The sequence below is a fragment of the Psammomys obesus genome, unplaced genomic scaffold (assembly GCF_907164565.1).
Source record: "Psammomys obesus unplaced genomic scaffold, mPsaObe1.curated_primary_1811, whole genome shotgun sequence".
NCBI classification, from domain to species: Eukaryota; Metazoa; Chordata; class Mammalia; order Rodentia; family Muridae; genus Psammomys; species Psammomys obesus.
Window position 1 is genome coordinate 25,350,158 of NW_026596069.1, and position 27,876 is coordinate 25,378,033.

Genomic DNA, 27,876 nt, shown 5'->3' on the forward strand with positions numbered 1-27,876 from the left:
TCGCTTTAAGTGTCTGGGCGTCAACCGAGCCGGGTCAAGGGAAAGGAGGGGACCTGTCACAGGTAGAGGGAGCCGCGGAGCTCCCCAGGTAACCCCGAGGAGAGAACGCGATCTGGCGTCGGAGCTTTGTCACACAGTAAGTGTAGGAGCTGGGGCCTCCCAGCGCCGTCTTCTCCCCAGAACTTATCTGGTTAGACCCTTGACAACTCTGGGGCCGGGGCGCTGAGGTCCCCACGGCACCGCTCCGTCCCGCAGGCGGAGGGATCCGGGCTCCACGCGCCGCGGTCGCGCGCCCCGGCGGGGTGGGGCGCGGGCCGAGGGCAGGGGGCGGGGCCGCGTTCCAGGCCGCCCTGACGGGCCCGCCCCTGCCCTGCAGGGCCCTCCCATTGGCCCCCCCGCCTGTCCGTCACGCTCGCCTCCCCCTCCTCCCATCCCGCAAGCTAGGCTGCGCGGTGCCTACGTCGACCTCGAGTCTGGGGCTGGAGGAGTTGCCTTTGGAGCTCGAAAGGAGGAAGGAAGCAAAATATCAACAACCGTCGAGGCGGCTTGGGCGCTCGGCCGCGTCCCCGCCGCCCGCTGCCGCCGCCCCCACGCGCGCCGGGGGTTCCGGGCCCTGCGGCGCCGCCCAGGCCGCGAGAACGCGGCGCCTTCGCTGTTCCCCGCCGGAGCTGCGGCTTCGCGCAACCGAGGATCCCGCGGGCCGGGCCGAGGCTCTCGGCGCCGTGACACCCCGTTCCCCCGCGGGCTGGTGAGTCGCGACGCGCGCCGGCCCCTTTAAGAACCCCTCCCCCACGCCGCACGGCCGGGCGCAGGGTGGTCTGGAGCGCGAGGGGTGCTCGGGCGCCCTGGCACGAGCGTCCCGGGCCCGGCGGGGCGACAGCGGCGGCGGCGGTGCCGGGGCATCTGCTGTGACAGCCGCTCCTGGCACTAGAGCCCCCGCCGCTTCGGGTCTTGGCGAGCGCAACGCACGTGGCTACGGCCGCGATCTTGCGCCCGTGGGGCCCCGGGTCGGGTGTGTCAGCGACGCCAGCTGGAGAACCCCTGGCCAGGAGTTTGCAGCTCTTAACATCTGGCAGGACCTCTCCAGGCCTCCGTGGGTCGGTGCGGGCCGAGCCGGCGCCAGTGGGGTTCCAGTGGTGAGGCTGGCCCGAGGGACTACGGTGCTCCCGGTCTCCCACAGCATAGATGGGGCAGGGAGGCCTTCTAAAGACTCCACTGAGCCCTCGGGCTTCCCAGTGGCCCTGGACCACGCAGCTTGTCCCGAGTGCCAGCTCTGCCCGTGACTGACGGGCGCAGTGGGGCCAGGCTAGGGGAGTGCAGTGGGTAGATCCGGTACCCTGCTCTCCGGCGAGTGAGTTTCCCTCGGAGGCCTAGCTGCTTGGCTGAGTGAGCGGCGGATCTTCCCCCTCCCCCTAGCCCTCAGTGGGTCTGAGCTGCCTGACTGTGGGAAGTTTGCCGTCTGGGAAGATGACCTTGGGCTGCTCTGGCCCATTCTCGGAGGGGAGCCTATTGAGTGCACTCGGCCTTGGGAGCTGTCCACCTTCTGTTCCCCTCACAGTCCTAGCGGAGGTATCCGCGGAGGGGAGCATTGGCGAGCTATCTGTCAGTGTATACCCAGACACCCAGCTTCTGGCCTCTGGCCACCAAGCCCCAGTGTTCAGCCTGGCTGTCCCAGCTCCCATGGCCTTGCCTGTGAATGAATTTCCTTCCTGCGTCTTCCAGGATGGGGGTGGGGTGCGATGATTGTGGGAGTGGTTGAGAACCTTGTTAGTGGGGTGGTTGGGGAGTTCTGGAGCTTCTATAGAGCACTTTTCCTCTTTATCCCAGAAATGGACGCTGGGGCTTTAGGGTCTCAGTGGTCATGTTCTTTGTTGTGACTCCTGTGCCCCTCACACATACCCTGTGTGTGCTTGCTACATGTACTTTTGTAAAAAGGCTTGCTAGGGAGGCAGGAGCTTTCATTGATTCCCATACCTACCAGAATGGTAGGGCATTTTACCTTCGATCACACAGCAAATTTGTATCAGAGTTTAGTCTTCCCCTCTTTCTGACACAGATTTCATGCAGGAAGAGACCCTTAAGGTTAAAAATGAAGACATACAAGCCTTGCTCTTGCAGGCATGAGCCTAGAGAAGAAACAGGACCCAGCCAGAAAGTATGGGAAGCCTTCTGCTGGGGGATGGGACGGGGCTTGTGCTGCCTCTGCTAAGCCTGGAACAGGGTGTGGGGGACTTGGACAGAATGCAGGTGTGGGCTGCCCATCCCCCGTCCTTGTGGAGCTATGTGCCTGGAGGGCCTGCTCCCTGCTCTGGCCCTTTGGCTTCTAGTGCTCCTCATCGGCTGGGCGATGTGACAGGCTGGCTGGCTGCCGTTATATAATCTCTCTCCAGCAGGTTTTTTTTTTTTTTTTCCTTTTTCTGGTATGAAGGGAAAGGTAGAAGGAGACCGTCCAGGTTGGGAGCTGGGCCAGGGGATGGGGTTAGGTTCACTGAGGCCCCACTCTGACCCTGCTCTGGAAAGGGGCCTCTGCTGCAGCATCCTTGGTCCTTATGTCCTTGGCCTGGACCTCTGTCCACCTTCCCAGCTTTGTCTTCGTGCCAACTGAGTCCCCTATCTTTGATGGTTGGCCCTGGCCTGGCACAGGTCCTTGTTGGACATTTTGCCGCCTACACTGGGGTTGAGTGGGTAGGCAGGCTTTTCTCTGTTGCCTCCACTTCTCTGCCTACTGCTTAGACAGTGTGGCCTACAGGAGAAGAGCTGCAGGCAAGGGGGACGCTGTGGATCACAAGTACAGTTGGTATTGTTCAGGCTCCCTAAGGGGGCTGATGATCTGGAGCAGGCCCAGAGCCCATTGGCAAGTGTCACAACTAGGGCTGTGGGTCTGTGGGCTCTCCCTAACCCTTGGGACCATGGCTGGCCTTTGTAGGTTCTTTGAAGCCAATTGGCCTAAGAAAATTATCTCCCTTTACAGGGAAGCGGGAAGGAGGAATGGTCGCATGCTGCACAGCCTCCGCATCGCTGTAATCACTGGTGGCTTTTATGAGGTAGTAATGGGGCCAGAGTCCAGCCTACCCTCTCTGTCCTTCTGTCCCAGTTTGGTGACTTACTCATTGGGGAGAGGGTGCTAGGAGCTGTGTTCTAGAAGCAGACATCTGACATTCCCCTCTACACAGTCAAGAGAAGGCTGGATGGAGCTTGGGCAGCAGAACTTCCCACTGAAGCTAGGTTAGGAAAAAGATAGCTTTTAACGTGGCCAGGAAAAAGAGGGGAATCTCAGGCATTCTCCAGAGACTCTGCTAAAAAGGCTTTGACCTTTGGCCTAGTAGAGCCTGTTTGGCTCCTGGAATATTTTCTTGTCTCTCCCTGCCTAGGACAAAACATATTCTGAGGAGTTGTGGGAGCTGGAGCTGTGGGAAGGCTGGCCTCTGAGCCCCTTTCTCCAGAAAGCAGGGTGAGGGTCTCCAGCAGGCCCAGCTGCACCTGGCAAGCTGCAGCAGGTCATGGGACATGGGAAGGTGTGCAGTGCACCCTTGGGGGTGTGACACCCACAGAGCAGCTGTTGCACAGAGGGGGGTGGGGGCCGCAGTGGTAAAGATGATTAAAGGATTGGAGAGTCGGGGGTGGTGAGGGAGCAGAGGCAGAAAGGCTAAAGGCGCACAGAACCCGGAGAGCCTGGGCTGGAGCAAGACTGAGGTCAGAGCACACACAGATGGGCAGGCAGGGCCTGTCTGTGGAGAGCATGCTTTGTGAGTCAGGGAGCTCTGGCTGACTTCCACCCTCCCTTGCTGCTCTGTCCCCTGGCCAGCCACTGCTCCTCCACCCTGCTCGGAGTCCCTGGGTAAGTTGTTCTTCCCCCAGCTCAGCCAGCTTTTCAGTAGTTTCCCTTTGGGTGGCATAGGCATCTGTGTATTTGATGGTCCTTGCTGATCTCTGCCTCCCCCCTCGTCTTCCATAGTGAGGCCACTTCACTGCTTTCAGAGGCAAATTCTTGGTTTAGGAGGTCCCCAAAACACTTTGTATCTACCTTTCTTTTGTCCAGGCCAAGGACACATGCCACACCTACTCCCGTTGCCAATGACAGAGTATGGCATGGGTTGAGGGGGTTGCCTGGCTGACCGCCCCTTCTGTGGAAGCTACTGGAGGGAGTGACCTGCCTTAAGCTCTGGCCTGTGGCAAGCCACACCCAGGCGGGACCATATTTACTCATTTAAACTTACCCTCCCAGGAGGCCCTGAGCTCTAGGCTTGGTCACTGACCTTGGCGTGGTGCCCCTGGCTGTTCTGGGGCCACTCCCCCAGCATTGGGCAGACAACATGCCACAGGGAAGGCGTGTGCTGCCTGTCCCTCTGGCATCACCCATGCACACCCAGTTTAACAGGGTACATGGTTCAGAGACAAAAATGAGAATTTTTGAGATCCTCAGAACTGGATGAAGGGAGTGGGGGTGGCATTTGTTGTCTGTAAAAATCCTACGCTGGGCACAGTTCTGTCTGCTACTGGTCTTCCGTATTGGGGAAACTGAGGCTGAAAGACTAAGGTTTATTCCGGAAAGTTCATTGTAAGGGGTTGAGGGCTCTTGTCTAGGAGGCGGTGGTGGCACATGCCTTTGATCCCAGTATTTGGGAGGCAGACACAGATGGGTCTCTGAGTTCGAGGCTGGCCTGGTCCTCCGAGTGAGTTCCAGGATAGCCAGGGCTACATAGAGGGAGGGGAGAAAAAGAAGGCATCTGTTTGCAGGAGCAAGAGGGAGGCTCTAGGCCTCTTGACCATGGTGCAAGTTTGAGGGTCCATTGTTCTGACTTCTGAGACAGTAATTCAGATTTCCCCATCAGTGGAAGAGGCCCCAAAGCAAAGATCTGCAGCTGGAGTCAGCAATACACAAAAGCCCCTGGAACTGCTGTGTGAGGAGACAGGAAAGGAATTGAAGGCAGCACAGGGTCAGGGCAACCTTATCTTCCTCCCAGACCCCTGCCTTTCCTAGAGGAAGTGGGTTCAGTAGAAAGTCACAGCTGCACCCTCCCTCAGGACCTTCAGCCAGGACCTAGGGTGTGGCCATAAGGACTTGACAAGGCTTTGAAGGAACCACCAGACCCTGGGGTGGCATGGGAAACAGAGCTGATCTCCTTCCCATGCCAAGCCAGCTGCCTCCTGTCCTCAAAACCTGTCCTTTGCTATTCCTAGTGTACCTCCTCCCCTAGACTGGGTTTGAAGTTGGGGAGAATAAAAACTAAGACAAGAGGTTCAATGGGGTGGGGGTAGGGGCATATGGCAAGAGGAAGAGCCTCTTTTTAGAGTTCTTTGTGTTCCTATAGATGAAATGTGAAGCAGGGCCTGTGAGCAAGGGGCTAGAGGGCTGACCTTGGGCCTGGTGGTTTCCCTTCTCTGGCATGTACCATGGGTGAGGGTGGTGCATCCTGAAGAGAGTGCTTCTTGCTCTGTCTCTCCCCTTGACATCTGGACCCCTCTCTTTCCCCCACACCTGCCTGCCTCTTGGCAGACTCTCCTTGTATGGTCCCCGTGGCAGGCCCTGGGCCAGGCATGGGGTGGGAACAGGTGTCCTGGCCCAGCTGTTACGGCTCTTCTCCCCCACCTGTCAGCCTGCAATTGGGAGTGGGAAGCTAAGTCGAAAGTCTTCACCTGTTCCCAGGGGTGGGCCTTGCCTGTAAAAGCCCCTGAGATCTTCCCCTCAGAGGAAGGAACCGTCTAGGCCATGGCACAGACAGACAGCAGTCTTGACTGTCAGAGGAGTCTCCACTGTGTTCTGATGAAACAGTGAATTTGATTTGAGTGTGTTTTCCCAAGGGTGCTCAGGACCCATCAGGCTAGGCACCGATCCTCATCGGTATCTTCCCTGAAAGCAGTAAGATAATCCCTGTAAGAGCCACCTTGCCACCTTCTGCCTGTGGCTTAGAGACCCAGCCACAGCCCAAGGCCCCTTTAAACCCTTGGTGCTCCTTGAGGTCACAAGACCAGGAGGATTTGCCTTCCCTGATTGGATTGGCCTCTTTTTGGCCTGTCCTGGCTGAGTGTGTGTGGCCCTTCAGTCTGTGCACTGCCTCACATTTTCCCCCATGCCAGAAGCCCAGCATTTAGATCTTAGTGCTTGGTCTGTTCCTGGACAAAGAGTGGTGCCCTGGAGGAGAGCTTTTTCGAGATTCTGCAGCCTGCTCTGTGGCTCTCTACTGTTCTCATTTCCATGGGAGGTCCCTCCACTCATCTAGCTAGCATCCAGTTGTTTCAATAGCAGGCAGCCCCAAACCAGCACCAGCACCACCATTCCAACAAGGCTATCAAGATCTGTCCTCAGGGCCCCAGCTGCAACTTTCACTTCTGTCTCCTGAGACCCCAGGGGGAAGTAGGGTAGGGAGGTGGAAGGTGACACACTAACGGTCCCAACTGTCCCCACCTCTTCTCAACTAAGGCTTCTAATGGCCAAGGTTCCATACACTATTCTTGTGTAGATAACTGAATTGGGCTTAGATTGCCACGGCTTGATTAGCTATGAGAAAAGGGTGGTAGTTAGATACCAGAAAGGACTTCCCAGAGTAGTCCACTGGGCCTCAGTTGAGAGGGTGTGACTAATGTGTAGGTGCTGTAACTGGACAGATGGAGGTTAAGGTATTCAAGGGGCTGGTTGTCGGCCAGCATCCTTGGTAGGAGGAAGCACCTTAGTGACTCCTATGTGTCCCCAGCTGTCCATCTTGGTTGGTTAGCTTCTGACAAGTTGAGCTTGAGCCCCAAAGTCTGCTCTGAGTGTAGGACCCAGTCTTCAAAGTCCTCTCTGTAACGCAGCATGCAGCTCATGACCACTGTACTGTTCTCTTGCACAGTGGTGGAAAGACAGAAGCAGCCTGCTGCTGCTGTCCCAACCTGAGACTTTAGCTGGACTGAGCCTCTCTGTCCCTTTTCCTGGACAGGAGTGAAGGTCCCGAGGGATGGGAGCTTTGAGCTACATCTCTGGGCTGTTTGTGCATCTGAGGGTTGCTTTCTGGCAGAGAAGATGGAACTAGTTCTGAGGCCCTGAATGCCTCAGGGTGCTGGATAGGGGTGGCCCATGCTCTGCAGTGGGAAGTTGGATTTGGAGGAATAAGGGTGGAGACACTATGCAAATCACCATGCAAATGAGCAGCAGTGAGTCATAGCTACTTGGCCTTTTAGGCAGAGCTAAAGTAAAGCACAAGCTTGGGCTTCAAAATTGGGCCACACTGCTGACAGTGACCTTGGGCCAGGACTCTTGGAGGCCCCAAACTGGGTCTCATAAGTGTTTGAGGGGACCTTGATAGCTACAGATGTCACCAGGACCCTCCCGTGCTCTACCTGGCACTGGCCCCAACAGGGTGGCCCAAAGCCAACTCTCCCTTATCTGCTAGAGGTGACAGTTCAGAAAAACACATCCCAGGCAGGCTCCATGTCTGCTCCCCTCTGGCCTTCACAGCACCTCTCCTCAGTACTTCTAGACTAGACTGGCACTCTCCCTGGAACTACATGGCTGACCTTTCCCCCAAGGGAGTCCAGGAGCAGAATAGTGGGGTTGAAGGGCCCTCAGAGACAGGGGAGGGGACCTTACCATTCTACCCTTTTGTTATGCCAGTGGTGAAGCTAGTTTCTTGATGTGGGCACACAGCATGAGCTCAGTACAGGCCCAACCCAGACCCTGCAAGCTCTTTCCTCCTTCACTGCCTGACCTCGGTCCTTACCAGGATGTAGTCTCCTGTAGCCCCTAGTTCCTAAGGCCCAGCGGGTGGCTCTAGAGCCTTTCTTGTGGGTGGGAGTGGCTTGGTGAGAGGAGACATGGGAGCATCCAGGATTCCGCTGCTGCAGGAGGAAGGAGAGGTGCCCTTCAGGAAGGCCTGGGAATGGGGCAGGTGACAGCCCCTCATGGAGAAAACAGTATGGCACTTCCCCAGGAGGTTTGCTACACTGGAGAGGGAGGAAGCCGAGGGTGGACTATGAGGGAATTGCCCAGTGGAAGCTAGGGGAGGGCTCCCAGCCCTCCTGGGTACCCTTCATGCCAGTTTCTGCTTTTACCGGCCACTGTGCCTAAGACCACCCTGCGCTAGCCTGCTTTCCTGGACTGCCCCTAGCCCGCCCTCAGGTCCCCTGTTGGTGAGTTAAAATTAGCTCACTGCCCAGGCTAAAAATAGCCCCAGCCTAGCCCCAGGCTGCTGGCTGGGGGGGAGGGGATGGTGGGACCTGGTGGGAACGAGGGTTTTAGGTAGTCGGCCTGACAGAATTTAGACGGCTTGTCTCTGTGCTTTTGGATGCTAATGGAACCCTTTGGAGAATAGAGGCATCTTGGGATGGGGAAGAGAGAAGAGGGTCTGAAATGTGCCCCCAAGGCAGGCTGCTGGGGCGCCCCTGGGCTACCCAGCCCAGCCGCTTTTCTAGCCTCATGCCTTCTACTCACTGGCCCCTTTCTGTCTCCTTCCTGTGTCTGTGCATCTGTCCCCACCTTGCCCACGCCTCCTCCCACTAGCAAGTAGTCTGCCCGACTGTGGGGGTGACAGGTGGATTGGATTGTCGCCCCCCTCCCCCAGCGCCTGCTGCTTATTTCATGCCCTGCAGCCCTACCGGGGAGAGGGTGGAGGAGGTGACAGCTGTCTTCAGTGTAGCCTGACTTCCAGCCTGAGGCCCCCCAGCGGCCTGGAAGGGAGGAGAAGCGCCTAATGAGAGCAGTTTCCTTCTTGTCTCCTGCTCCCTTCAAGGCCCAGTGCTTGGCTTTTCTGGCCTGTGCTCTGTTGGAGCCTGCTGGTATAGGACTCCAGAGTCAGATGCATGCAGCTTTTTAGAGCCTCAGGTTATCAGGACACGTTACTCAGGGAGCAGAAAGTGGGGGTGCATTGCTGAAGAGCAGATGGAGGAAGGAGACTGCTGGGAAAGGATATTCCTGCCTGGCCCTTCAGCAGTGTTACGGGAACCAGGCTTGACCTCACTCCCATCCCCACTCAGACCCTTCACACAGGAACTAAGCCTAATTCTGAAACCCGAGTGGTTTGACTATGGTTCAGGTGTGACATTAGGGAGACAAGGCCATACTCTCCCAAGATCCTCCAAAGCAGCACACCCTTGCTTTTCACTTGTCCCTCTTATGTATAAACAGTGCACAGTTACCGTGGGATCCTAGATCCTAGGCTTTTCTGGCCCCACTACCACCCTGCTGTTGGCTTCCCCAAAGACCCACCAGTCAGTGCTTGCTTCTTTCTGCCACTGTTGTCACAGCCTGCTGGGAACACCACCCTGCCCAGCTAGAGCCTACTGAGGGGCATTGCTGTGATACAGATGTGGTATGAGGTCTGCATGAGAAGGTCCCTGGGGCCTGGCACCTCAGCATGACTGCCCAAGGCTTCATGAAGACTAGGCTTAGAGCAGCAGTAGCCCAGCTGGTACACACTGTTAATCCTGGTACTGAGGAGGCAGAGGCAGGTGGGTCTCTTGAGTTTGAGGCCAGCCTGGTCTACAAAGTCCAGGACAGCCAGGGATACACAGAAAAATCCTGTCTTGAAAAAACAAAACAAACAAACTAAAAAAGAAGAGGAACAGCTGAAAGGCCAGGGCAGGAGAAAGGAGTGCTGCCTGGGTCAGGAGAGCAGAATCTGCATTTGGAGCGTGATGCCTGGGCCTGGCTCCTGGCAGTTAAGGTTGTTGAATAGAGGACTAATTAAGCAGGGTCAGGTGCTCATTAAAACCCCACTAGAGTAGGGAAGTTTGGTCAGGACAGGCTCCACACCTTGACTGGGTCAGTCGAAGGTCCTTTGCGACCATCTCTGCCCAGACACCATTCTTCCAGAATCAATTTTGAGTTCATATTCTCTCTCTCTTTCTCTCTTTTGAGTTCATATTCTTGACCCCAGGGCTTCCAAAGAATCTGAAGCAGTGTGGGATGGACAGGAGAGGGGACAGAGCCTGCTTTGTAAGAGAGCTGTGGTTAGCTAGGAGGAAGGACCTCCAAAGGCAGGGTCTGTCTGCTGTAGGCTGGCAGGGCAATTCTGGCAGAGGAAGAGCAGCAGTGAGCAAGACCCTGGGAAGCATGGGGTTATAAATGGCTGAGCTGGTATAGAGGGAGTCAGGGTTGCTGGGGCCTGACCTCCTAGACAGGTTCCCTCTGTTAAAGGATACTCACTGGGTCTCTCTGGCTTCCCTCCCTTCTCAGCCATGATCTCTCTCATATCCTAGCTCCCCCAGCAGCAGGGATGGGGGGGGCAGTGTAGGAGATCAGCCAGGGAGCTGGTTGCCAGGCGACAGTTGCCTAAGCAACCCCATCCTCCATCTCCATGTGCTCAGGGCTGCTCCTTAGAAGACTTAGAGCCTCACCCTCTGCACCAGCCAAAGCTGAGTGTAGGGAGGGCTGAGGGTGAGGGCGGTAGAGTTGGTTGGAGAGTTGGTGGTATCTGAACTGATAGGCCTCTGAGGGTAGCTGGTAGGAGGTTCTAGCTTCACAGAGGACAGTGAGAACAGCAGTACAGATAGAGATTAGACTACAGGAAGGACTTCTCACAGGCTCATAATATTTTCTTCGCATAGGTATTTCCTGGGCTCTTTTCCTGTGGGTAATAACGTAGTAAAAAGACAGATCTGGTTCCTGCCTTCATGAAGCTCCAGCGTTGGGGGAACCAGGCACAGAAGAGAAGCACAATTGTTTAGAGATGGTACTGCTAGAAAGAGTGTTGGATTAGCATTTTTGGAAAACTGAAAACACTGAGACAGTTCACTTCAACCTGCCTGAGGAGACGGCACTGGCCATAGCAGGTGAGAGGTCCTTACATGTTCATGGTCTGGGTGGTGAGAGTGCATCCCTGTGATCCCAGCACTCAAAGGCAGAGGCAGGCAGAGCTCTGTGAGTTCGAGGACAGCCAGGGCTGCACAGAGAGCCCTGTCTCAAAAAGAAACAAAAGAATCTGCTCATGGATTGAAGGTGGTGAGCAGGAGACAAGAAAGGACAAGAAGGAATCCGCCACATGGCTGGTAGGGGTGGGGCAGGAGACCCTGCACTGTGAATCTAGATTGGAGTTCCTGAGGCTGAGCCAGAAAAACCCACCTAAAAAAGCCAACCCACAGCTGGACGAGGTGGTGCACCCCTGTGATCCCAGAACTCCGGGAGGCAGAGGCAGGCGGATCTCTATGAAGCCAGCCTGGTCTACAAAGTGAGTCCAGAAGAGCCAAGGCTACACAGAGAAACCCTATCTCGAAAAACAAACAAAAACAAAAGCCAGTTTATCATAGTCCTGGTCCCAGTGTCCTTTCCATCTCCCTAGCCCATCAACGAGGCGGTTTGTGGATGGCTCTGAGAGTTAGGGTTAAAGCCTAGAAGTTGTGGCTGGAGCCTCTGTATAGAGTTGGGCAGGGTTAGGGTCATAGGCTAAGAGAGATGACCAGTGCTGGTTTGCGCAAATGTGTGTTGGGCCACACAGGGCTCTCTGTTGCTGCTGGTCTGGGATGTGGGGCGGAGACAGTAGAAGGCCAGGCACTGTGGATCTCTCAAGAATCAGGCTAAGGGAAGAGGATGCTGGTTCCCTCTTTTGATACCCTTACCTACATGCACCCAGAGAAGCTGGGATAGTCTCTGTAGAGGCCGAGTGGAAGTTAGAAGCTTGAGAGACAGTCCTATGATCTGTGATGGTCCTAAGCAGGTCCTGACCTTCCCTCCCCAGCTCCATCATAGGTGCCCAGTGATGTACTTCATCTACTCTGTAACCTTCAGGTCTTGTGGAATGGACTAGAAAGGCACAGTTTCGCTCAGCAGCCATTGGCACCCAGCTGTTGCTGAGGAACCTCTTGCCTCCTTGCCTTGTGTCTGTTCACCAAGTATGTGCACAGCCTGTGGAAACCAGAAAATGACCCCTGGACCTGGAGCTAACAGACATTTGTAATTCTCCAAATGGCTGCTGGGAACAACCCAGGTCCTCTACAAGACCAGCAAGGGCTCTTAATTAAAGGCTGAGCCATCTCTTTGGTCCTCTAGTACACCCTCTTTGCGTATCTCCTGCCTCATTCATTCATTCATTCATTCATTCATTCATTCATTCATTCATTATTTTTATGGAGTTTTTCTGTTATTGTTTTTCAAGGAAGGTGTCTCACTATATATAGACCAGGCTGTCCTCAACTTACTGATGCTTGCCTCTGCCTCCCGGGAGCTGGGATTAAAGGCATGAGCTACTACACACCACATCCCCGTAGTCTTTGTCAACTAGACTGCCTGCCACAGCAGAGCTAAGCAGTGCTACAGGTTATGGAGCCTGCAATGCTGGCTCTCTAGCCCTTTACAGAGATACTGGCCTGGATCAGGATAAGTTCTGTGATGGAATTTACCTAAGGAGTGTGAAACTCTAGGTTTCATACCTGGCATTACAGTTACCAGAGAAAAAAAGCCAGACTTTGTGGTATATGCCTGTCATTATAACTTCTCAGGAGGTTGAAGCAGGAGGATCACAAATTTAAGGCCAGCCTGGAAAACTTAACAAGACTTTAGCTTATGAAATAAAAATGGGGGTTGAGGTTGCAGCTAGGCAGAGCTCCTTCTAGGCATGTGCAGGACCACTGGGTTCAGACCCCATGTGAGCTGAGGGGTTTGGGAAAATAGATTTGTTGCCCTCTGGCCTAAACTAACTGTTAGTGTCGAAGCAGCAGAACACCCTTCAAATAAAACTGCTGGGGCCGGGTGAATGGGGCACCCTGGTGTGCGCAAGCTCTGATTGGGGTGGGTGTTCTCCAACTCCAGCCTCCACCATCCCCAGGTTCTGTGAGTCCATGTAAGGACCCTGCTGCCAACCTGAAGGGATGTCAGCACCCTTATTAGCACTGGGCATCCTCTTTCTGCCTTCTGCTGCAGTCTGTGCACGCATGCTCTCACCATGTTTCCAGCATAGTAGGCGCCACTGGTCCAGGTGGGGGTGGTGGGCAGGGGTGGTGGTGGAATACAACACATAGTACAGACACAGACTACAGAGAATAGGGTGTGGGTGCTTTCTGAGAAGCAGACCCTCAGAAGCCAAGTGCCCTATATCTTCTGTGTGACCTAAAGCCCAAGGACAGCAGTGACTTGGGAATCGGCCTAGACAAGTCCTGGTCCTGTGGGAGCCCAACTTGCACCTAGTCTGGGGTTGGGGTGGGCATTTCCTTTATAGGCAATGTTGCCTCAATTTGGGGATGGGGCAGAGATGCTCCCAGTCTCTCACACAGGCTCTAATGAGCCTGGCCCACATACCAAGCAACAAGGCAGGGTGGGGGGAGTCTAACAGTCCTCTTATGACCCTCCCCTCCCAGGAGGCTGTGCATAGGTGTTCTGCAGACCATGAACTGAACCCTAGTCCCAGACATTCATGAGCACAGTGTGAGGCTCCTGACCACCCAGCAGCCCCTTTCTCTCTGGCACTAAGGACCCCGGAGAAGATGGGAAGGAAAAAGATTCAGATCCAGCGAATCACTGATGAGCGGAACCGCCAGGTGAGGAGGTCCCAGAGCCCCACGTGGTAGGTGAGCAAGGGCAGGGAGCCAGCTTCTGTCACCCATGACCAGTTCTGGAGGAGAGCTTTCTTGGAAGGCCGGGGACTCACTGGAAGTTGCAACAGAGGGTGGGTCTGAGTGGAGAGAGGAGCACTTTGTGGGCCTCTTTTGCTCTGCTGGCCTGAGACAGGCCAGGGCCCGACACCATTGCTATTCCCCCAGCCCCCTCCTCCCAGCAGGCCTTCTCCTCAGCTGGGAGTTAGGCTGCTCTTTTTCAGCCCACTGCACAGAGCTGTGACCTCCTGGCCACTTCAAGTCCTTTCTGTCCGAGGCTGGCTCTGGTGTATCTTGGCTGTGGTCTGACCAAGGGGTACTGTTTTGTACTTTTCTAGAGCATGGATTTCCATGGGCTGTGGCTGAGTCACCCTGAGAATAGAACTCTAGGGTAGGGCTATGTCCAGGTGTCTATGGGAGGGACACTCTTGTCATACCTGGCCACCCACTACTCTCCTGCAGGTGACATTCACCAAGCGGAAGTTTGGGCTGATGAAGAAGGCTTATGAGCTGAGTGTGCTGTGCGACTGTGAGATTGCGCTCATCATCTTCAACCACTCCAACAAGCTGTTTCAGTATGCCAGCACCGACATGGACAAGGTGCTGCTCAAGTACACAGAGTACAACGAGCCTCATGAGAGCCGCACCAATGCTGACATCATTGAGGTGCGCCTGCGCCCGCCTCTGCCACTGTGTAAACCAGTCTCTTCTGAACCCAGGCCCCAAGGGAGGAGGGGCATGGCAGCAAAGGCACGAGACAGGAGCATGAGGGCTCAGCTCCCCTTGAGCAGTCTTTGTTCTGCTGGGTCTGAGGAACATCCTGCTATCTTTGCTCTCTTTTTTAGTTCCTCCTTTATTCGTTCTCCGACATATTCCTTTTTGTGTCTCCCTCTTTATTCCTATTTCTCCTTTCTGTCCTGTTCTTTGTGAGTCTGTGTGGCTCTTGTCTTCTGTTTCAGAGTCAAAATGTGAAATGTTGAAGGACATGAGCTTTGGGATTCCTCTCTGGCCTTTTCTGGCCATGACCTTAGGCAGGTAGTCTGGCTTCTCTGGGATGTAGTTCCTCCACACATGGAGTGATGGTGGCTTAAAGGGTTGTTCTGTGAGCAGTAAGACTGCCCAGCTTATGCTTCTCACTCTAGGGTGCCAACTTGGGGAACAGAATAGAACACTGGCTGCTCTTGGAATGGACCTGGGTTCGAGTCCCAGCACCTACATGGCAGCTCATGGCTGCCTGTAACTCCAGTTCCAAGGCTCTACCCTTTTCTGACCCCACGGGCACCAGGCACTCATGTAGCGCACATATGTACAGGCAAAACACACATACACATGAGATAAAGTTTAAAAAATAAAAATAAGCTGGACGGTGGTGGCACACACTTTTAAACCCAGTATCTCTTAGTTCAAGGCCAGCCTGGTCTACGGAGTTCCCGGATAGCCTGGGCTACACAATGAAACCCTGTCTAGGAAAAAAAACAAGTAAATAAAATGAAAATAAAATGAAGCAAAAGCAGGCGAAATGGCTTACCAGGTAAAAGCACTTCATGCCAAGCCTGACGACCCGAGTTTAATTCGCAGGGTCCCGGGTGGACGGAAGAGAACCAACTCCTGTAGGTTGTTCTTTGACATGCACTCACGTGCTATGGTATGTACATGTGTGCGTGCCCTGACACACGTGGAAATAAACATGTGATTTGATTAAAAACATGAAGCAAGTATCTTTAAACTTTTGAGTGACCACAAGTACACCTGAAGGTCATGAGCAAGGTTCAAAAGCTCAGTAGGTACAGGTCCTTTGTGCTTCCCTGTATTATCCTCTCCTGTCTCTATTCAATTTCTCCACTAAGTGGAACCTAGCGTTTGAATGGGCAGAGCCCCCACTCTCAAGCACACCTTCTCTTTAGACTGAGCTGTGGAGCATACCTGCCCTAGGCCTGGTAGCTTAGGTTCTGCTTCACTCAGGGTCCCAAGGGAACATATTACAGAGGGGGCGGATGGCTGAGGGGGGGGAACCTGAGATTCTGGGAACCATGGGAGAGAAGGTTGGAGAATAGCAGGGGATCCTTGGGAGGAGCTTGGAGGAGGCAGGAGGACCTTTGCTGGCTGGTTGACTGAGTGGTGCGGTTGCAGACCCTGAGGAAGAAGGGTTTCAACGGCTGTGACAGCCCAGAGCCGGATGGGGAGGACTCACTGGAGCAGAGCCCCCTGCTGGAGGACAAGTACCGGCGGGCCAGTGAGGAGCTGGATGGGCTCTTCAGGCGCTATGGGGTGAGCCCTCCTCACTTTTTCTCTGGCCCCCCTTCCGGCCCCTCCCCCAGGCGCTGCACAAGAAACACAGGGAGTGTGAGAGCCCCGAGGTGGACGAGGCGTTTGCCCTGACCCCCCAGACGGAGGAGAAGTATAAAAAGATAGACGAGGAGTTTGATAAGATGATGCAGAGTTATAGACTGGCCGTGAGTAGTCGCATGGAGGAGAGCCTCCTGTGCTGCATGGTGTGGCTTCACCCAGCCTTGCCCGGCCCTCGGCTGCCTCTGATGGATGGACTAAGCTGAGCCATCCGTGAGCTGGTACTGACCACTGAGGAACTCCTGACCTTGGTCTTGATAACCCTCTTGTAAAGTCCTTCTTGCATAAGCTAGAGAGACCTGTAACGTCCCCTCACCAGCAGAAAATATAGATGCCATGAGTCTCTAGAGGGCAAGGGAGAGGAATGTGTTCTTTGTCTCCTTATTTTGGGAGGAGGCTCCCGTGGGCTCATGTAAAGGAAGCAGAACCACTAATAGGAAGGCAGACAGGTGGGCTTGAAGCAGGTAGAAGGTGGGTGGCCACTTAGCGAAGTGTCCTCAGCAGGGTGTGAGTTTGGGTTTGTACCCAGGGCACTAACTTGCTCCCGGTGTGTCCCGCCTGGCTGAGGACTAACCCACCTCCGCTGGGGGTACCCAGTTCCTCTGCAGTAGGTAGAGCCTTGCCCTTCTGCTTTGGGTTAGAGCTGTATTGCAAGGTGCTCTCACCTTTCTGATGGGAGGTAGGCAGGGCTGCAGAAGGGCTGAAGGCAGGGAGCGTAAGCTGTTGGCTTTGGAGATACAGTCTGGGAACCAGAGAACCCTTGTGCCTACCCTCTCAGGCAAAGTGGGTCCAGGGGGAGACAGTCACCTGGTGTGACGCTACCCTCCGTCTCTCTGTCTAGTCATCTGTTCCGGCCCCCAACTTTGCCATGCCTGTCACAGTGCCCGTGTCCAACCAGAACTCCATGCAGTTCAGCAATCCTAGTGGCTCTCTGGTCACTCCTTCCCTGGTGACATCATCCCTTACGGACCCGAGGCTCCTGTCCCCTCAGCAGCCAGCACTACAGAGAAACAGTGTTTCTCCAGGCCTGCCCCAGCGGCCTGCTAGTGCAGGTAAGTAGGCTAGAGGGTGAATCGATGAGGTGGGAGTGAGGTGTGGAAGGAGCTCTGGGCTTCCATTTCCAATGGTGGGTCTTCCCTTTGCAGCACTCCTGCATGTGTGTGACTCTTGAGGGGAAAGGCCTAGGACTCCTTAGAGCCCCTTCTTGTCCAGTCCCCAAGATAAAGCTCTGCTTTTCTCCCAGGGGCCATGCTGGGTGGAGACCTCAACAGTGCTAATGGAGCCTGCCCCAGCCCTGTTGGTGAGTGTCGCTGCCTTCCACAGGGTGGCTCAGGAGAGCGACCTAAAGGAAAGGGGAGGGAAATGGCAGGGCCAAAAGCAGGGTACATCAGAGGATTTTTAGGCTCCTGGACTTTGGTGCTATAGCAGCGACTAGTCAGCAGAAGTTTGGCTCTAAAGAATGTCAGGCATAATAAAGATGGACCCATAGTGCTACTGAATTCAGGGAAGGTCTAGTGGCGTTTTCCTTCTTTCTTTCTTTCTTTCTTTCTTTCTTTCTTTTTCTTTCGGGAAGGTCTGGTGGCATTTTCCTTCCTTCTTTCTTTCTTTCTTTCTTTTTCTTTCGGGAAGGTCTGGTGGCATTTTCCTTCCTTCTTTCTTTCTTTCTTTCTTTCTTTCTTTCTTTCTTTCGGGAAGGTCTGGTGGTGTTTTCCTTCTTTCTCTCTCTCTTTCTTTCCTTCCTTCCTTTCTTTCCTTTCTTTCTCTTTCTCTTTTTGAGACAGTTCTCACTGGGTAACCCTGGCTGGCGTGGAACTTGCTATGTACACTAAAATGACCTCAAACTCAGAATTCACCCGCCTTTTCTGAGTGTTGGGATTAAAGGCATGTGCCACCACGCCTGGCCATGGTCCGACATTTTTAGCTTAAAATAGTGTATCTTGTTTGGATCAGGGCTCACCTAGAAAAGCATAGGCATTCGTACACCACCCGTGCACACAGACTTCTGTGCTCCCATGGAGTCACCGTACAGACGTGTACCTGTAGGTATGTACGCCGTAGTCATAAACTACCACTGCCCCTGTGTCCACAAGAAGCTAGCCACTCTTGATCTGTGCTGGTGTCTGGCTTTCTAATGTCACCCTTGACATCGTCCTGTCATTCTTGCCACTCCCAGAGTGTTCTTGGAGTTGGGTAGAGACAGCAGCACATTTTGAGGGTAACCATGTACTCTTAGGAGACAGTAAGGTAGAATTTCTAACTACAGTCATCACCTACATTCCTGAATCTCAGGCTCTCCAGCTCTGTTTCAGCCTTTCCTGTCCTGTCACCATCAGTCCTTGTAAGGTGGGTGGGTGTGAGCGCACCTTAGCATTAGAGTCGTGGCATTTTGGACTAGAGGTATACCCTTTTTTTCCAGGCTTTATTGTGGGCCCTGTAGCCCAGCATTGGAGACTCAGTAAGATGGCCTACGTGGCCACGGACAAGCCATCATCCTCTCTTACCTAGTGCCATGTTTCCTCTTCTGTGCTCAGGGGATAACGCCCATCCCATGTACCTCTCAGGGCTGGCATGAACATGTATGAGATAACATGACACTCAGTGTAAAAGATAGTTGTGATGCTTTTATCTACAGTCTAGTAACAAAAGTGACCATATCCTTAGCCCCGGTGCCGGCAACACTACCAGCAGTCAGTGGCCTGTCCCCCTCATGGTAGCAAGCAGCTTGTCTGTGCTGATCAAAAGCACAGAGTTCCAGATCCTGACAAGGGAACAATCTAAATGTTTGGCTGACTGTGGTGATCAGACTCCTAAATGAGGCCCAGATCACAGCCTGCTACCTTTTCCCCTCCAGTCATTGTACATCCTGTATGAAGCAGTGGGGGAGGGGTCGAGTGCCAGGCATGGGGTGCGCAGGGCTGGCAGTGACAGTGGTTCTACCCCTGGCCCTGTTACTGTGGCTTAGAGCCTGACTTTTGGCCAAGTGATTGGGAACCAAGGCTATCAGGCAGCTCATTGTCCATGTGGAACCCTGGTATGCCTCTGAGAGCCCTAGGTGACAGGTACGCTTATCTGGGCAGTTGGTAGGGTCAAAAGGCAGGCCAGCAATTTTCCTTTCTCATATCACTTCTCTAGGGAATGGCTACGTCAGTGCCCGAGCTTCCCCTGGCCTCCTCCCTGTGGCCAATGGCAACAGCCTAAACAAAGTCATCCCTGCCAAGTCTCCACCCCCACCCACCCACAACACACAGCTTGGAGCCCCCAGCCGCAAGCCTGATCTGCGGGTCATCACTTCCCAGGGAGGCAAAGGGTTAATGCATCATTTGGTGAGTGGGTTTCTGGCTCATAGCAGGGGCTGGGAGGTGGGAAGAATGGCCTGTAGCAAGAGAAATGAAGGTTAGTAGCAGGTAGGACTTCTTGAGAGCAAGAGAGAGAGAGAGAGAGAGAGAACATGGCTTTTTGTGAACTGTTTCTTCCCCGAGGGCCTTTGGACAGCAGCAGTGCTGGCCAGAAGGCAGTAGAAATGAACAGGGGACAGGAGAAAAGGTTTTGTGATGGAGAAGATAATAAAGGAATTAATACTGCACCATAAGAATAAGGACTGGCTGATGATGTCTGGCTGATGGAGGCCAGGATACAGCATTCTCTATCATATGGTCAGAATATCTGGATTTCCTTTTGGGCCAGAGAGATTACTTTGCTCTCAAGCAGACAGGTGGATGGGTGGCCATGTGGGAAGGGCAGGAACCAAAGCCTGAACCATCCTCTTGGTTTTATTTCTGCTCCCAGACTGAGGACCATTTAGATCTGGTAAGTGCGGCGCAGATGTTAGCAGTGCCTTTGAGTTCCAGCTTTGCCCCATGTTACTCAGTCTGCAGCATGACTATGTGTGCCAGTCTTCTCCTTGTGTGTTTAATGTGTGGAGTTTAGTTATTGGTTGTTTGTCAGGAGCTGTGTTTAGAGCCTAGTGGGATACTAAGGTGAATGGGGCAGGGGGAAGGGCTGACATGGCATGCATGTGTAACTGCGTGTGCATGGGTGTCTATGTGTTGCCACATTTATTCAGACGTGTATGTGTGTGCATCTGGAGAAGAGTCAGATGCCTAAGTTAAGAAGTCCTTGGTTTCCACTGGCTTCCTGGTGCCATACAGGCCCACACACCATTGGAACCCAAGACATGAACCTCATCCTTACGAGAAAAATCTAGGAAGGTCAGTTTTCCAGGGGAAGCTGAGGCCTGAGGCATGACTGGAGTTGTCCTTAGCAAGGCCTTCCCTGCCTGCCTGTTGACTAACTCCTACCCTGAGCCCATTCCACAGGCACTTAGAGACATGCACAGCCCCCACCGCCATGCTTACATACTCACCATCAGCCAGGAAAGAGGAGGGTGCTTCCTTCCCAGCTTGCTGACAAAAGGCCAGAAAGGCTGGAAGAGGCAAGCAGGCTTTGGCGGCCAACACAGCGGCAGTTTCGGCCCCAGTGTGGCGTTGGAATAAACAAATGACTCAGCAGCAGATGGAGCCGACAGCCCTACACACGTGTGTGCATGCATGCCGTCACATGCCACCCCAGATCCCACATTTCATTCCCAGGTGCTGGATGCACCTCCTGGGGCCGCTCCTGCCCTAACGTGTAGAGGAGACTTCAGTGGTCTTAGCCCAAGAGAGATGACAGCTCCTCCCCTGTCCCTCCACCTAGGTGCCAGAGCAGTGTTCACACTGAGCTCTGAGCTGTCTCCATGCATGCAGATACAAGTGAATATGTGTGTGCATGTTTCTCTCTGAGTCTTCAGGCCTCCGAACACCTACTAGTGTTTGTGTGTGTGCATTGGGTACTCCCTGCTGTGGCGCTTTCCTTGGAATTCAGGGACCTAGCTCAGAGGTAGTATGGATGACCACTTTGAGGCAGCCCACCCATTTGCCATCTCTTGACAGAGAGTTTTCTCCTACAGAACAATGCCCAGCGCCTTGGGGTCTCCCAGTCTACCCACTCGCTCACAACCCCAGTGGTTTCCGTGGCAACACCAAGTTTACTCAGCCAGGGCCTCCCCTTCTCCTCCATGCCCACTGCCTACAACACAGGTGAGTATTCACGTAACTTGGTGTATTGTGCACTGTGCTGAGGGCAGATGAGTGACCAGAGAGGGAGAATTAGAGTGATAGCTAGGCCCCAGACGATCTGAGGACGGTCCTTCACTAATTAGTGTCGTAATTAGTAGATCAAACAAATAAAAACAGAATGTTGGGCCTGAGGTGTAGCTCGGTTGGTAAAGGTTCACCTTGCAGGCTTGAAGCCCTGGGCTCTGTTTCTATCACTGTTTATATAAGCCAGATGTGGAAGCACTTGTCTGTGATCCAGGCACCCAGGAGGTGGAGAACAGAGGAAGAGCCCAGTGTCACCCCCAGCTACACAGCTCAGAGACATGAGACCTCCTCTCAAACACAAACAAGCACTAAAGAGAGTGCTCAGTAATTAGGCATACTTGCTGCTCCTCCAGAAAGCCCAGGTTCAATTCCTAGTGCCCACATTGGGTTACTCACAGCTACTTGTAATACCAGCTCCAAGGAATCCAATACTCTATTTTGGCTTCTTAAAGGCACCTACACACATGTGGCGTAAACACATATACACAAACACAAATTAAATGTTTTTTAAAAATTTATAAACAGAAAAATAACAAAATTCTTAGGTAAATTTGAACTTCAGATAAAGCAAGTACTTTTTCAGTCTTCAGTATATCCCAAAGGCATTCTTTGTGCTAAAGTATATCCCAAAGACATACTTAGGCTTTTTCTAATTCATTGTTTATATGAAAAAATTATTTTTAACATAGGTCCTTGTGGAAGAGTAACCCTGTCCAGCTTGAGGGTGCAGGATAGAGGTGGGCTGAGCACCAGGCTAATAGGCTTATGGTTCGGGGACTGGGGAGGGAACATGGCCAGTGCAGCATTCCTGGAGGGGAAGATGGAGTAAGGAAAGAGGCTGGGGTGCAGTGGATTTGCTACTCTCCTGAGCAGGGATGGCCACTGCAGCAATGCGTGGGAGCTGGGAGAAGCCTGGCGAAGGCTGGATGGGACTAAAGGTGAACAGTTACCTGGGGACATGGGGAAGCCCTTAGGTAGTAGAACTGAAGTCAGACATACAGTGCAAGCTGGCATAGCTGTGCCAGCCTCTCACGCCCTCCCCAGAACAGTGTGTGATTCCTTCAGCCATCCTTGCCTGCATTTAGACTGCTGTGTCTGTCAGGAAGGACTTACTGGTGGGGAGATTCAGAGCTTTTTGTGACAGTAAGCTCTTTCCCAATGAGGAGACCTTTGTCATCTATTTCCCACCTCAGCCCTGACACCTGAGTGACCTATGTTCAGGCTGTTCCTACGGTGAAAGTAAACTAGACTAGAAGACCCCAAACTCCTTCACCTCCCCAAGTCCACCTAAAGCTAATGTTACAGTCAGACTCTGAGAAATCCTGAGTGGCAGGCAACAGCCTATTCCATGCTTCTGCAGGGGCAGGCTATTGAGGAGTCTGGGCAGATTTTCCTGCTTCAGTGTCTCTGGTCCCTGTTCCTTGAGTACCTCACATACAGACCTACTCCCAAGTAATTGCATCCTGAGGCTGAGAAAGGACTGCTTAGATGAGGCAGCCTATGTCAGGAAACAGGTGGATAGGAGGACCATGAGGTTCTTCCAGCCTATCCCTACTCCGAAGGCCAACGAGAAAAACCAACTTATGATGGGAGAATGGTCTGGACACAGCTTGGATCTCCTCAGAAGCTTTGCTTGTTTGGGAATCCTACCAAGCTCTCTGCACTTTTCCCACTCAGGCTTATGAAGCAGGAGAGAAGTTAGTTTGGGTCAGTGAACCTGAAACAGGCTCTCAGCAGAGATGGCCATGGACTCCTTGTGTCACGAGTGTGTAAAAGCAGCTTTGCCCCAGTTCCTACTGCCACAGGAATAACCAAGCAGACTTCTGTCAACAGCAGATGTTTATGGAGAGCCCGTCTGTGAGCCAAACCCCAACAGCTGTTGGGTGGTCTATGTGGTAGTATCCTGTTAAGAGATGGACCTACCCTTGTGGACGATAGCTCTAGAAGTCTGTCTGCGGTCACTACGAGAACAGCTTGAGGAGGTGGCAAGGTGGCCTCAGGGGTTGACCTCTTGGCCCTCAGGAAATAGGCCTCCCAGTATAGAGCTAGTGTGCTGGGTTGGGGCAAGACTAAGAGCTGGGTTCTGATCTCTCCCTGAGGTTCTCTGGCAAAGCACTGCCCTGTTCTGGGCCTGTTTTTTTTTTTTGTTTTGTTTTTGTTTGTTTGTTTAATAAGCATTGGATATAGTTAGTCCTAGAGCCCACATTCTGCTCTTGTACTACTTATTAAAACCAGTAACCAGGGAGCTGGAGAAATGGCTGAGCGGTTAAGAGCACTGGCTGCGCTTCCAGAGAACCAGGGTTCAGCTCCTAGCACTCATATCCAGTTCCAGGAGATCTGACACCCTTACATAGACATACATGCAGGCAAAACCCCAATGCATATAAAAATAAATACTTGTTTTCAATTGTAGGGGGAAAAGACCTTTAAAAATAAGTAAACAGAAACAAATGTAAACAAACAAATAAATAAAACTGGTAACTGGTGTTGACAAGCCTAGAGCGAGGTTTAAAGGTAATGGGGAAAGCTGGCATTGTGGTGCACACCTTTAATCCCAGTACTCAGGAGGCAGAGGCAGGCAGATCTCTGTGAGTTTAAGGCCAGTCTGGCCTGCATATTTCATTCCAGGTCAGGCAAGTCTACATCGTGAGACCCTCTCTCAAAAAAAAAAAAAAAAAAAAAAAAATAGTGGAGAGGGCTGGGTGCAGTGGTGAGTGTTTGCCTGGCATGTGCAAGACCTGCCTTGTATCCCCTGCACTGCAGAAAAACAATAAATAAAAGTAATGACGCATCCAGGGCTCTCATGAGTGCTGCCATTAGCCCAGCTTTTCCTGTGAGTGCAGCTCCTCAAACCTGAGGCTGCATCTGTCTCATGTGAGCAGTGGGGCTTGGTAAGTCTTGGAGTGTTCACTTGGAGCCTGATGCTATTGTATCCTACCTGCCTTTTGCACACTTTCTTGACCTTAGTGACTGCTGTAGGAAGGACTGCTGCCCCTGCTATAGACAGTCAGCACTTGCCCAGGGTCGAAGTCTGTGGTGGAGCTTGCCGAGAACATCTTCATACACAAACAGGGCTACAACAAGTGGCTGTGCATTCACTATTGAGCATAGGCTGGTTGACTGGACAGTGCACCTCTTTCTAGCATGTCCTCCCACTGTGCACACAGCCCTGTGGCTCTTGGGGAAGGCATTTCTCCCTCAAACAGGGTACAGCATGAGGCATGCATACTAGAGCTGTATGAATAGTGAGGTGCTTAGCAGGACACTTGTTAACAGTATCTTCCTTAAGATTAGTGCTTGGACAGAACAAGTACCCCCATAATGCAGTCTCCCACTGGTGTCCCTAGCTTAGGCCCTGAAGCCCCTTTCTGCTTCAGGGACGTGAAGACTGGATGTCAGACCCATTTCTTCCGAGTGTCTGTGGGAGCAGCTGCTTGAGCCCTGTTTAGGGAGAGTCTAGACATGTGGGGCCAGGGCAGAAGGTAGAGTGGCCACGTGCTTCCCATCAGCCTGGAGTTGCCGGCGCTCCCTGCTGCCTCTCCACTGCCGGAAGCTGGGCAAGTGAAGAGATGGCAGTCAGATCAAAACTGGGCCTTCCCCACTTCCCATCCTCATTTCTTTTTTGTAACTGTCCTTATAAAAGCAATACTTATACATGATTGATTTTTAAAACTGATGCTATTTTAAAAATCACTTGTCCTTTCACTTTGTTAGAAAAAACAGTATCTTGTGATTATTAGGTTCATACATCTCTGAGTGTCATTTTCAGGAATTTCTTCATTCTTCACATCTGTGGCTAGACACCACCTGCCCTCCCCAAAGGGGTGGGTGAGTGCTCCCCACTCAGGCTCCCCTCATTTTCTCTTGCTGCAGATTACCAGCTGCCCAGTGCAGAGCTGTCCTCCTTACCAGCCTTCAGCTCACCTGCAGGGCTGGCACTAGGCAATGTCACTGCCTGGCAGCAGCCCCAGCAGCCACAGCCGCCACAGCCGCCACAGCCGCCACAGTCACAGCCACAGCCGCCACAGCCACAGCCACAGCAACCACCTCAGCAACAGCCCCACTTGGTCCCCGTATCTCTCAGCAACCTCATGTGAGTCTTTGGGAGGCTTTCCATGGGGATGGAGGGGAGTAAGGGACAGAAGGTTTCTTTGGAGTTGTGTGTGTGTGTTCAGTGACAGTCATGAGCCCCTCCTCCCACCCAGCAGGGCTGAGGGTGTGGGCTTTGGAAGATGGTGTGAACAGAATGGTGTGGACAGACTAGAGCTAACACTCATTTCTCTTCTTTCCCTTTGACACGTGTCTCCCTCTTCTCCCAACTCCCAACTCTCATTCTGTTCTGTTTTTGCCCTTTGTCTGGTGACTTCTTCCCACTCTTTCTGTTACTGCCTCTTGTGTCTGAACTCCAGCCCAGGCAGCCCCTTGCCCCATGTGGGTGCTGCTCTCACTGTCACCACCCACCCCCACATCAGCATCAAGTCAGAACCAGTATCCCCAAGCCGTGAACGCAGCCCTGCACCTCCTGCACCAGCTGTGTTCCCAGCTGCCCGCCCTGAGCCTGGCGAAGGTCTCAGCAGCCCAGCTGGAGGATCCTATGAGACCGGGGACCGGGATGATGGACGGGGGGACTTTGGGCCCACACTAGGCCTGCTGCGCCCGGCCCCAGAGCCTGAGGCTGAGGGCTCAGCTGTGAAGAGGATGCGGCTGGATGCCTGGGTACTGTAATACTGCCCTCTGTCTGCCGGTGTCTGCCTCGCCCAGGAATGCCCCACATGCACTCAGCCTTGTTTTTTCCCACCTGAGACGTCTTGTGGCTGGCATTCCTTTGAGTCAGTACTCACAGCCCTTGAACCCCTCCTTGCAGCATTGACCCTGCTCAGTGACCTCCAGCTGGCCTTGCCCTAGAGTTTTACCCCTTGGGAGAGGGTTGGGGTGCATCCCGTAGGCCGAGCTGCCCCTCACACCACCTTCTCCATCTCCTCTCTTCACAGACATTAAAGTGACGGTTCCCTCTCCCTCCTCTCAGCCTCACTGATGAAGAGTTGACAATCTCACCGCCCACCCCTCCCTGTCCTGGGCTCCTCCCGCTCGACCCCTACTTCCTTTCTTCTGCTCCATGTCCTGTTGATGGTTACATTTGTGTATAATTATATTATTATTATTATTATTATTATTATTATTATTATTATTATATTTTTAAATTTGAAATCTCGCTTTAGAGAGAGGGATGCTCTTGCCCCTTTCTTGCCCCCGCCATTTTCACTGGTGGGGGACTCTCTTTATTGCGGGAAGGGGGGGACACTTTGCACGTTGTACACATATGCTGCAGGAAGGGGGGGGCGCGGTAGGCCTTGGAGAAGGACAGGTGCCGAGCCCTGCATGTGAAGCCCTCCCATCCCATTTCCAGATAGACGTAAAGAACCAAAAACTACCCAACAGCAGAACCCAGACAGTGGACTGAAACCCCAAAGCTGGTTTGATGATGGGCTTGTGTCTCAGGGGATAGGAGGAGGCAGAGTTTCTGCTTCTGGGCTGTTCGTGGCTAATACCCATCCTGGTCCCTCCAGCTTCCTGCATACACACCACACTCACTGATCTGTGTGCCGCACCCCAAGATCTGGGTGCTATGAAGGCTGCCTAGGACTCCGGGCCAGGGCAGGAGCTTGAGGTTGGAAGCTCTAGAGGTAACATGGAAGAGAGACAGCTGTAGGAAGAGGGCTGATGAGGGCAGAAGGTCTGGGTTTGGTGAATTGGGACCCTACCCCCAGCTTTTCCTTTAAGATGTACAGTGCAATAGCTCCCCATCCCTTCACCCCAATTCTAGAAAGCTGGCCATGTACTGGGAAAGTTGGGAGAGACCTTCTGTGAAGTGGCTCCAGGGTGGGCCCAGAGTCAGCCTTTGCTTCCCTGGGGTGCTGAGGGCAGGAGTCCTGTCAGGGGCAGGCATGGGGAGGGCACCTCTCGCTTTGCACACCCATACCCAGAAGAGTGCACACTGGGCACATGGCATGGCCTGTGGAGCTAGAGGTTCCTATAGACGAGGCCGCTGAGGCCTTTCCCTTGCCTCCTAGTTCCTGCCCCTGACCCACCTCCCAGCTCTTTGCGTGCTCCTTGTCTCGCTACCTCCTGTCCCTCCACCTCCAGGCCACATCCCAAACCTGCCCTCTTGCTACTGTAATTGTAAATAGAGACCTTTCAAAATGTTAGTGGTGTAACAGTCCAGGAAACTGTTGTGTTTGTTGTTGTTGTTGTATTGATATGAAATGAGATTCTATTTTTGTCAAAGTATATTGTAATAATAATGACTCAAATGGCCCGTACTGTACAGATGAGATTCTTCTGCTGTGTTCTTGCCTTCCTCTCCCAGACTCATGCTTTGTTGCCTCCTCTGTGGCTGCAGTAAGCACCCTGGGGGAATGGAAGCACTGGGTCCTTGGACCTCTTGCTGGATCTGAGATCAAACTGGAGGGATAGACTGCTCTCCCCATCCCCAGCCTGTTCTCTATCACCACCCCTCCCCATTCCTTGCCTCCCCACCCAGGGAAGGGGGATGGGGGACAGCACATTCTCCCTTGGGGCTTCCTCCCAGCTGGAGGGGAGAGTTAGACAAGGCTCAGTGTTTTAGTGAGATGGTCTTTGCCCACCTGTGAGCCAGCCTTTTGTAGTATTTTGACACTTGATGCAGGGAGGGAACCAGAAGCAGAGGGGTGTGAGCATGCTCGTGGGGGCGTATCTGGGCGCACCCTATATTTATGTGTTGGTGTGCAGCTGCGTGGATGTACCTTTGAGTGACTCAAGCTCCAGGGGCCTCTGTGTCTGTGCGGCTGGCTGTGTTTACAAGGGATAGGCAGCTTCCAACTCTGTGGCCTCACTCCCCTTTTCCCTGGGCTGC

The 27,876-nt window shown here is 53.3% G+C and overlaps 1 protein-coding gene across 9 annotated transcripts; it reads left to right on the forward strand.

The window, feature by feature from the left end:
• Mef2d (myocyte enhancer factor 2D) lies at positions 1-27,300 on the forward strand. Of its 9 annotated transcripts, XM_055625671.1 has the most exons (15): positions 1-136; positions 445-748; positions 2,972-3,044; positions 10,522-10,746; positions 13,264-13,443; positions 13,960-14,163; positions 15,628-15,765; positions 16,685-16,895; positions 17,087-17,143; positions 18,976-19,166; positions 19,630-19,650; positions 20,792-20,921; positions 24,858-25,077; positions 25,394-25,700; positions 25,976-27,300. In XM_055625671.1, exons 5-15 carry the CDS (start codon positions 13,390-13,392, stop codon positions 25,985-25,987), a joined length of 1,545 nt encoding a protein of 514 aa, XP_055481646.1. In that variant the 5' UTR covers positions 1-136; positions 445-748; positions 2,972-3,044; positions 10,522-10,746; positions 13,264-13,389; the 3' UTR covers positions 25,988-27,300. The 9 variants fall into 9 exon arrangements, with proteins under 9 accessions (XP_055481646.1, XP_055481648.1, XP_055481649.1 ...); XM_055625673.1 differs by lacking the exon at positions 445-748; XM_055625678.1 differs by lacking the exon at positions 1-136 and having other exon boundaries at positions 407-748; positions 13,377-13,443.
• The last annotated feature ends 576 nt before the right edge of the window (positions 27,301-27,876 follow it).

What these genes read in the sequence shown, in the direction of transcription:
- Mef2d (XM_055625671.1), top strand. Translation starts at nt 13,390, where the DNA reads ATGGGAAGGAAAAAGATTCAGATCCAGCGAATCACTGATGAGCGGAAC. An exon ending in CTGATGAGCGGAACCGCCAG is followed by an intron (nt 13,444 to 13,959) that starts GTGAGGAGGTCC and finishes ACTCTCCTGCAG; the next exon opens with GTGACATTCACCAAGCGGAA. An exon ending in AGCCTGCCCCAGCCCTGTTG is followed by an intron (nt 17,144 to 18,975) that starts GTGAGTGTCGCT and finishes TCACTTCTCTAG; the next exon opens with GGAATGGCTACGTCAGTGCC.